The sequence below is a fragment of the Asparagus officinalis genome, chromosome 8 (assembly GCF_001876935.1).
Source record: "Asparagus officinalis chromosome 8, Aspof.V1, whole genome shotgun sequence".
Classification (NCBI taxonomy): Eukaryota; Viridiplantae; Streptophyta; class Magnoliopsida; order Asparagales; family Asparagaceae; genus Asparagus; species Asparagus officinalis.
The window spans coordinates 106435991-106446696 of NC_033801.1; the positions used below are offsets into that span (position 1 = coordinate 106435991).

The following is a 10706-nucleotide window of genomic DNA, read 5'->3' on the forward strand; positions in this document are numbered from 1 at the left end:
ATTAACTATTATTAGGCTCCACTGTTACTTTATTCAAAATTTTAATAAAATATAGCGATTGTTATTTTGTTTTTTAACAGTGAGGTAGGTAACAACATTAAAGCATACGAGAAGTCTTACTCCATAATGAGCTCATAAATATATTGTTTATTCATAATCAGCATATTAGTTACGATAAATATATTATTTACCATGAACATTTCAAATACTTTCAATCGAGTTAATCTAAAAAGTATGAAATTTTTACTTCAAAAAATTTGTTTCTATTATAGATAATCATGATTATCATCATCATTTGCTACTTAAGAAATTTATTTATGTGTGATATGAGATCCAATGTCAAGTTGGCCCGGTTCAAATGCAGAATTAAAAACCAGAACCACCACCGCCCAGCTGGACCGGGCTCAAATGGCATTCCAGTAAATAATTGCAAGAAACAAGGGTGAAAATGAATCCGAATAAATCCACGGCATTCGAACGCAGGATTAACTCAAACTCCTTTTTGACTAGCACAAAACTCCATTTTTTTTTCTCAGACCACTGTCGAAAAAATAACAAAAAATCCCCAGATTTCCTTTTTCTTTTTCCCATTAGCAACGTTGATTCGCCTCAAAGCCTAGTGATCCGCTGTCTCTGGGGGAGATCTTTGATACTCGTTGCTTTCATCGGGAATTTTTGGGTAAGTTGTGCTACTGTTTACATGATACCAGTTAGGGTTCTAAGGTTAGATCTCAAATAAAGGTGATAAAAATTGGTTTTTGATTTTGAGGAGATGAAAAATATTGGATTTTTTGAGATGGGTATCGCTTCCTATCCAATCTTATGCATGATTTTTTGAAACATGAAGTTGAGCTGATCAAGGTTCTGGATGCAATATGCTCTATATGGGCGTTTTCCCCTCTAAGGTTATAGTTTGTCTGTCTTAAGATTCGTTTTGATTAATTTCAATCATAATCAAGATTTATGATAAGATTTCTCTTTTATGAATTTATTACGTACAATGACGACTGTATATGCTGTTACTGTAGGATTATATGAGCTTAGGCAGGTTAGTTTTTTTCAATATTTTCGGTACTAGACTGACTTTGGTATCTAGGTTAGCTTGACGAGGATGGCATGCAATCATAAGATTTGACTGCACTTTTAGGAGTAAACAATTCGAGAGATTAGAAGCTAATTTCAATAAGGTTTGAGATGCAAGGTGTTCTCTCTGGGTGTTTCACTCCTCAAGGCTATATAGTCTGTGTTCGTTGTGATTGATGTTGGTCAGTTCCATTGAACATCATTTAGATCTTGTGATATGTTTCTTTAATGTCCTTATTGCATAAATGACAGCTGTGTATACTACTAGTTTTGTATTATACGAGCTTAGGTAGCTTAATTTACTTTAGACCTTTGTATTATGAGTCTGAGTTTGATACTTGGGCAGCTATAGGGTCAATTCGATGAGGACAGCGGACAATCATAAGATTTGATTTCTAATCTTTGTTAACCTTGATATTAGTCTTTCAAATTGTTCCCAGAGGAGTGTAGAATAAAATCTAATATGGCCTTGCTCAGATGTAATCATGTGAGGCTGATATTTTGTCCATGATTCCTAGCTTTGGGTAGTCCTACCTATCATAACCATAATTATAATAAAATAATATAATATTTATATTATAAGTATTACAAATATAATACTTTTATCGAGTACTTGTTGTTATTTCCTTGTGCAAACAATGCAATGCATGAAAATTTGTATTATATGTTGCTATATCCATAATATCTTTACAAATTCTCATATGAAGAATCAATGTCTACAAATTAAGAATTCCAGCAAATAACCAAACAGTCCAACTCTATGAAATCATATAGAAATTAGATTAGATTAAGTATAAAAGTTATTAAAATTTAAGAGGGTAAAAGAGGCGATCAAAAATTTGACATCCCAATTTTCTTTTATAAGTAGTATAGATAATATAGGATGTCACGTGTTAGAAAAGCTACGGTGTTGGTATTGTTTAAAAATTTCAATGTTTTAATGAGTCTATACTGATGAACTTATATGTTTCCCTTAAGATCTTATTAATTCAACAAATGAACACATATGATGCACAATGTTTTATTAAAAGAAATAGTAATTGTACTTGTAGGAATAATTTGGTGTTTCTTCACTTGTAAGAAATTTAGTTTTTTTTTGCTACAAAATTATTTCTTTAGTCAATTATCTAAGTTCTAGCGAGGTGATGAAAGGAAAAAATTTACTGTTTATTACAAAACTACCAATGAAATCAAAGTCATTCCTATCAAATAACACTCAACAAATATCATGTATATCCCACAAAATAAACAACCTACATCAAATCAACAATAATTTTTCAATCGCGCCATAACAGTCGTAGCAATCGCATGCGGAGCAGCAGCCTCTGGCTCTGTATTTTGGCACTGTAAAGCCCATAAAGAACGTCATAAAACCCATCAAGAATGTCACCATCTTCAGCCATAAATCTGATGGAGTCAAGCATTGACGGCGCACTGATGCGTGAGAGCCCGAACTATCTCGCAGCAATAGAGGCTGAGGTGCGACTTGATGGTGATAATGAGAAAGATGATCTTGCGAAAGCACGATTGGCATTGCAGCATCATGTTTTAGCAGTGTACAAAGCATACACTATCCTTGATGTTTGTTGATATCTAGGGCTGGGAAAACTCGGCTTTCTTGAAGGAAGGCCGCACGTGAGCTATAGAGAGGCCCAAATGCCAGCTTTTGCAAGAAAAAGAAATGATTTGGAGTTTCACTTTTGAAAGTAGAGAGATTTTTAAAATGGAAAGTAGGGCATTTTAGCCAAGCCTAGGGCAGGTTATCTTCAATATGATGGCAAAATTTGGGCACTGGTAGGAACATGGGAACTAAGACTTTTTGCAGCTTTCTTACCTATCATTTATGTTAAAAATGTTCTGATTGGTGAAATAGTTAATGTAAAATTTACAAATAAAAGAAAGAAAGTGAAAGTCTTTAGTTTCTGGAGATGAAAGTATCATTTTTAATTGTTAAAGTTACTTTAGTACAAGACTAGTTCAAAAGAATGAGATAATTCACTATGAACCGAGTTAGCACATGAGAAGGGGTTCTTTGATCATTAGAAGAGGCCATTTCTATGTTATCTTTACTTCATTTGCAGCCTTATAATCTGATCCTACCCCTAGCTTTTAGGGCTTGCTTGGATTGAGGGTAAAGAGCGGTAAGGGAAAATAGGGGACTCATTATCCTTGTTTGGAAATTAACTTTTGTTAGGTAGTGAGGGAGAAGGGAAGGTAAAGGAGGGGAGGAAAACCAAGTTTTTCTCACCCTCCAATTTGGGGTGTGACTAGGGTGAAGGGAAGTTAATGGAACTTCTAATAGGAAAACAATTTTGAAGAGATCATTTTACCCTTTATCTAACTTCTAACAATAAAATGATCACTTCGTAACATGCAAAGTTATTTATGTAAGGTTACATATATTCCCTTCTCTTCACTTTATTAAACTTTCCAAATAGGGTGAAATAAGTTCCCCTTGATTCCCTTTACTAGTTTCCCAAACAAGTTTTACTTGTTCCTTTACCTGCCTTTAACTTAACTTCTCCTATGTTCCCTTAACTTCCCTTCAGTAGGTCCAAATCCAAACAAGCCCTTAGTCTCAAAGTTATTGCGACTGTAATCATGAATACTATAATAATTCCATTATTTGCTTTTCGAAAATAACTTCCTCAGTAAGGCATTTTTGTTTTTAAGTCCCAAAGTGGTTGCCCATCATCTCATCCAGACCTCAGTTCCTCCAATCTCCGTTTCCAAACTGAAGCCATTCCAATTTTTCTGACTGATCAATATCACTATCATTCTTTTCCCTATACTTGATATTGGAGTGTGCAGGTTGCTTATGCTCTTCTCCAAAACATATGTATCAATACTAATCAAGTCGATGTGTTCCTTTTCTCCTATTACTAGTCAGGAGAGCCATTTACTACTCTTACTTTTTTGGGGAAATTTCACGTGAGGCAGGTCAAAGATGTTTGACAGGTTACATCCACCATGGATCTGAACCACTTGAGCTATTACAACAACAATTACGTGGTCCTGTTTATGTGCTGTTTCATGTTTTTGAATATAACTAAACTATCTTATGATATTGATGCAATGTTTGATAACAATTAGAGATTATTCCCTTCATAGTTGGAGAGATGTTCTTTTATTTTCTTTAAACAACCTTCCTAGCTTCCATCTGTTTAGAATTTTATTATATTCATCTAATTTAATGACCTAATCTCTTTTCTTGTTGCAGGTTGGTCCTAATAATCAAATGAAAATATACTTAAGGGGTCTGGCTCATCCTTCACCGTCATTCATACTATAGCTATTTGTCCTTTTTAGTTACTGGCCGTTGTTTCTGCTTATTGGGAGAGTTCAATTGCATAATTTAGAAAACCAAGTTCACATACCTTGTTTGTCATTCAGTTAGCGTAGCATAAATTATTACTGTCAGTGGTAGAAGGAATTATTAACCCATTGAGCTAGTTGCCATGTCAGATGGGTTAGATGGAGTAGAAACATTAATAATTTGTTGAGTGATGAATACATTACAAAAAAAACTGTAGTTTCATGGATACTAGAAAAGAAGGATTTGCGCCTGCAAGCCAAAGGTTCATGCAGCTTCCGTCTACTTCTACAAACACCAATGTTAGGCCTCCAGAGACTACTGTTAGGCCTCCAGAGACTACTGCATCTAGCAATGTCAGGCCTGTAAATTACTCAATTCAGACAGGTGAGGAATTTGCACTTGAGTTCATGAGAGAGAGGGCGGTATCCAAAAAGCCATCTGGAGATCAAAATTATGCCACTGGCTATATGGATCTAAGGGGCATGCTAGGAATTTCCCAAACAGGATCTGAAAGTGGGTCTGATGTTTCGATGCTTATGAGTGGAGATAGAACTCATTTTAAGGAAATTGAGAAGAGCAACACATCTGAGATTGAAAATAAAGGTTGCTATGCTTCTTCAAGGTCAGCACCACGTGCATTATCAGGAATTTCTGGGTATTCATCTTCAGGAGCTCCTGATTCCTCATCGAAGAAGATGAAGGTCCTCTGCAGTTTCGGTGGTAAAATCTTACCCCGACCAAGTGACTCAAAACTAAGGTATGTTGGAGGTGATACAAGAATTATTCGAATCAGCAGGGACATCACCTGGCAAGAACTTATTCAGAAGACATTGGCTGTATATAATCAACCTCACACTATTAAATATCAATTACCTGGAGAGGATCTCGATGCATTGGTATCGGTTTCTTGTGATGAAGATCTCCAAAATATGATGGAGGAGTGCAGTTTCCTTGAAGGTGGCGAGGGATCACAGAAGCTTAGGATGTTTCTCTTCTCCAATGATATTGATGATACACATTATAGCTTAGGCAGTATGGACGGAGATTCTGAGATTCAGTACGTGGTTGCTGTCAATGGGATTGATCCAACTATGAGAACTTCAAGTGAGCCAGGATTAGCGACCTCATCAGCGAGCAATATGGATCAATTACTCAATCTTACGGTAGAAGTTGGCAGGGATGCTCCAAATAGAGTTGTAACCGAGTCAGCTGGGATCCAAACTGTACCATTCTCTGGCAATTTCGTTACTCCTACTACAGTGGCATCACAATTGCAGGCTAGTTTATCAAGTGAATATGATGCCCATTTCCATCCATATCAGGCCCAAAGGGTGCAGTATGTTGAAGGTGAGCAATATCCATTCTCTACTATACATCCACCTGATAATTTTCAGAATACAAATAGCAGAATCTCCATCCCTGGATCTGTGCCTTCTGATTATGCCTATAATTCTCAATATGCACCTAGTCGAGGAACTTCTGCTCCAGTGCTTGATAATCTATTATCTGCACAAGAATCAAAACCAACAGTTGATAATTCAACGCTGCAAAAAAGCGAAAGTGAAAACATCCAACATTTGAATAATGAATTTACTACATCCCAGCAGCTGCTGCATGATGTTTCAATTTCAAAACATAACGGAAAGCAGCAGGAGCCTGGACCACAGTCCTCCCCAAATGATGCGTATACTGATCATGATTCTGAATTTAATGAAGATGACCAATATGCTTCTGGGTTTTCTGACTATGATTCTATAGGCGCTGACCCACCTGCACGTCCTGCACGAGTCTTTCATTCTGAAAGGATTCCTCGGGAGCAGGCTGAGTCCATGAATCGCTTGTCAAAGTCTGATGACTCTATCGGTTCACAGTTTCTGATGCTTCAATCACAATCTGGAGCTGTTCATGTGTCAACTGTCGAAGGTGCTGATCCTTTGCCTGAAGGAAATGTGGTTTCTCATAAAGTTAGGTCTCCCATTGGAAAGCCACCTCTTCCTACTTCTACAACTATTGAGGATGGTTTACAGCAGTTTGAAAAATATAAAGAGTTAGCTAACACGATCACACAAACAAATAAGCTGGAGCCTGTTCAAGCTCAACCTGCTGTTTCTCAAGAGGAACCATCGATTATCGCCCCAGAGAGGAAAGATATACTTATTGATATTAATGATCGATTTCCTCGGGATCTGCTCTCTGATATTTTTTCAAAGGCTAGAATAGCTCAGGATTCATTCGGGTTGACCCCTCTTCGCAAAGGTGATGCTGGAATCAGCGTCAACATGCAGAATCATGAACCTCAACGTTGGTCTTTTTTCAGGAATTTGGCTCAAGATGAGTTTGCACGAAAGGACATTTCTCTTATGGATCAAGATCACGTAGGAGTTCCTAGGCCATATGAATTTGGTGCATTGGAGAGCAAGGGGGTTGATTTGGGTCACATGAATTCGCCAGTGGAGTTTGATGAGGACTTGCAACAAGAGATATTGGGCACTACTGAAGACAATTCTAATATCTTACACCCAGGTCATATACCATCACAAGCTGCTCATCATGGCGAAGGCTTGCAGGAGAATTCTTTGCCAAGGGGAGCAACTGACTCAGCTTATGAGGTGTTTGTCTCATTTTCCGGCATCAGTGGTGCATTTATCTATTATATTGATGTATAATTTTGCTATCCTTTTTATGCCTTTAGGAGGTAAAATTTGCAATCGGGGAAGCTAGTGGGCCTGTTCTTGATGCTTCCGTGGGTGACATAGATCTTAGTAACTTGCAGGTATGCTTTGAATTGTTTTAATTGAGAGTAACACTAAAAATAGCTGAATAGGCAATTGACAGCTATACAATGAAGATTAGAGCTGCTGCATTTCCTATCACTGACAATAAGCTAAATATGTCTCTGTGCTTTTATTGCATATGTAGTATTTGTTGGCTAATTTTATCATAAAATTGCTTAACCTGCTAGTATGTTGCAAATATGATTTCCTGCCATGACTTTTGCGAGCAATAATTATGAGTCTCGTAGTAGACGGAGTTCCATTTGATAAAGCTGTAACACTAAGTATAGGCCAACTGACAGTTATACAATGAAAATTACAGTTGCTACATTTTTCTGTCACTGACAATATAAGCTAAATATGTCTGTGCTTTTATTGCATATGTAGTTTTTGTTGGCTAATTTTATCATAAAATTGCCTTAACCTGCTAGTATGTTGCAAATATGATTTCCAGCCATGACTTTTGTGAGCAATAATTATGTGTTTCATAGTAGATGGAGTTCCATCTGATAAAGCTGTAATGGCTTAACTCCTGTGCTCCAGTATAGACTTACATGTGGTTGATATGCTTTTGCAAGTATTTAATTATCTGCAATTGATGCTTCCATTGCAGAGAGCTGCTATACCTCCCTTGTTTCTTTCCCTGCTTCCATTTTTTCGTGGAAGAAAGCCATAATCTGCATCTCATTTATTATATTAAATAAACGTTTCAATATACATGATCGGACAAATCATAAGATTGGAATGTTGCATATATGTATGCGTCCTATGTCAGCATGGCTTAGCATACGACCTGTGACTATATCAACACTATCTTCAGTGCCTGACCTAGGACAGGAGACAATGAAAAAAAAAGTAAAGGGACATGACTATAAGATTCTTACGAAACAAACTAGTGCATTTGGTGTTTTATATTCCCACTTTTTTGTTGTAATTATATTTGGTTCATTATTTAAAATATGGTGTGTTTTCAGCTTATAAAAAATGAGGATCTCGAGGAGCTTAAAGAATTGGGTTCCGGCACATTTGGAACCGTCTATCATGGAAAATGGAGGGGCAGTGATGTTGCCATTAAGAGAATAAAGAAAAGTTGCTTCACAGGTCGATCGTCTGAGCAAGAGAGACTGGTATTCCTTTTATATATGGAATCACTCATTTCTATCAACATGAAATTAAAGCATAACTAATAATCGTCTCCTTTCCCAGACAAATGAGTTTTGGCGTGAGGCTGAGATTCTTTCAAAGCTTCATCATCCAAATGTTGTTGCTTTCTATGGTGTTGTGCAAGATGGACCAGGGGGTACATTAGCAACTGTGACTGAATTTATGGTCAATGGTTCCCTGAGACATGTTTTACTACGCAAAGACAAGTATAATTTCCCACCACCTCCATTAATATAAAGTTAATTCTTTGACGGATTATATAATTTATTTAAATGGACAGGTACCTTGATTTTCGTAAACGGCTCATAATTGCAATGGATGCTGCTTTTGGGATGGAATATTTACATTCTAAAAATATTGTACATTTTGATTTGAAGTGTGATAACTTGCTTGTGAACCTTAAAGATCAGTCACGACCCATTTGTAAGGTAAAACTTGTTCACTTTAATCACCAATTGTTGGTCGTGCAAATACTTTATTATATATTGCCTGATCCTTGTGCAATATAAACTGAATTTTAGTTTGGCCTTATTCAGGTAGGCGATTTTGGTTTGTCTAAAATTAAGAGAAATACCCTGGTTTCTGGTGGGGTGAGGGGCACATTACCATGGATGGCTCCTGAGTTATTAAATGGAAGCAGCAATAAGGTGTCTGAAAAGGTAATGCTTTTTTCCCCCTTCCTTATAGTCATGTGTATTTACTCTCATTTTTTAATTTCATAATTTTTTTGAGATGCCATATCTATATAAAGGGGTAAGATGCGCTTCATTGATCAATCTTTTTAGATTGAAGTAAGAGTGAAAGGAGATTGTTGTATCTTAAATTTGGAGAGAAGTTGACCCACCCGCATAATTTCCCTCTTTTCAAATAAAACAAAAAGTGGGAAATCATGTGGGCAGGTCACTCTCTCTCCAAATTTGTTTTTTTTGTTGGTTTTATTTTCCATTTGGACGCTCTTTTTAGAGCTTAGATTCTTCAGCATATATGAGTATCTAATGGTATCTTCTCAAAGAATTTAAGCATATTATGTTGTTACTGTTGCTTATTAAAATGATACAAATACCAGGTACTAATTTACAATGTTAATGCAGGTTGATGTATTCTCCTTTGGGATAGTGATGTGGGAAATTCTCACTGGTGAGGAGCCTTATGCCAATATGCATTATGGTGCCATTATAGGTATGTAGACAAGCATTTTTGGTTTTCAAATAGTGTTTTCTACTGCCTTCCTACAGAAATATCATTTTGCTTCGGAGAGAATATGGGAGTTGATTATGTATGTGAGGTTGAGAGATTGAGAGACGAGAGTTGAGTGGTTCCTCTTGTAGTTCTCCCTGATACATAGTGAACTTCTCGTATTGTTGCCCCGTGGACGTAGGTCGAAGTTGGTCGACCGAACCACGTAAATCTCAGTGTTCTTTTTTCTTGATTGTGGTTGTTCTATCTTATTGATTGGGGTTGGCTTCCGAGTTACGCATATCGTGGTAGGCGGGGAGATTGAAATTCCCCAACACCTTCGTAATACTGAAATCCTGATACATTTCCCACCTGGCTAAGCAAAGCAATTGAGAAAGATAGCCCATAAACTAGAAAAGTAGGATTCATATAACCTTACCCCAAATGTTTAAGATAAAAGTTTGTTGTAATTTATCGAGGTTCGATTTTTTTATGCAGGAGGTATTGTGAACAACACATTGAGACCGCCAGTGCCAGGATCATGTGATCCAGAATGGAGAAGGCTCATGGAGCAATGCTGGGCTCCGGACCCGCAGCAGCGGCCTTCATTCACCCAAATAGCCAGTCGGTTGCGTTCTATGTCTGTGGCTTGTCAAATGAAAGCAAACAAATGATGCAGTGAATCCTGTAATTGTTTGCTATTTTCACTATTTGAGATGTTATGTGATATTATGTATCTGTGTGACGTTATATAAATATATATATAAACACATGAAGGGATTTGGTTCCCATTATTAGGTGTCAAACAATATGAAATTTATGTTAATTTCTTTGTTTTTCCCCCCTTCAATAGATATGGATGATTTGTTTAAGTAACTGTGGATGTTATTTGTATCCTTCGTGATTGTGGAATTTTTGGTAATTGGTTGTTATTGTTTAGCATATTAGTTTTATGAGTAAATGGGCTTGCGCGTCTCAGCACGTAAAGTGTGCGTCGTAATTTAGTACATCTAGATCTGCAGAGATTGGATCATCGACATATTCTGATTGTAACTGACATCCTAACAATACGCTACCTGCGCTGAGGGACGAGCCTGTCTGAATTTACTCTTTGTTGGTGGCACTAGGGGCACACCACCAACCACAACCTTAACCACACTCACTCTCTCACTGGCTACAGTGCACCGGGCTCC

General features: G+C 37.0%; 1 protein-coding gene across 1 annotated transcript; it reads left to right on the forward strand.

The window, feature by feature from the left end:
• LOC109822392 lies at nucleotides 505–10389 on the forward strand. The gene is made up of 9 exons (XM_020388589.1): nucleotides 505–679; nucleotides 4304–7008; nucleotides 7092–7172; nucleotides 8148–8300; nucleotides 8380–8543; nucleotides 8618–8765; nucleotides 8874–8996; nucleotides 9429–9516; nucleotides 10012–10389. The coding sequence occupies exons 2-9, from the start codon at nucleotides 4621–4623 to the stop codon at nucleotides 10185–10187; spliced, it is 3321 nt and encodes a 1106-aa protein (XP_020244178.1). The 5' UTR covers nucleotides 505–679; nucleotides 4304–4620; the 3' UTR covers nucleotides 10188–10389.

Bases quoted from the DNA above. Each gene is read 5' to 3' on its own strand.
- LOC109822392 (XM_020388589.1), top strand. From the start codon at position 4,621: ATGGATACTAGAAAAGAAGGATTTGCGCCTGCAAGCCAAAGGTTCATG. The intron at 7,173-8,147 runs GTATGCTTTGAA...GTGTGTTTTCAG, and splicing joins TAGATCTTAGTAACTTGCAG to CTTATAAAAAATGAGGATCT. The intron at 9,517-10,011 runs GTATGTAGACAA...TTTTTTATGCAG, and splicing joins GCATTATGGTGCCATTATAG to GAGGTATTGTGAACAACACA.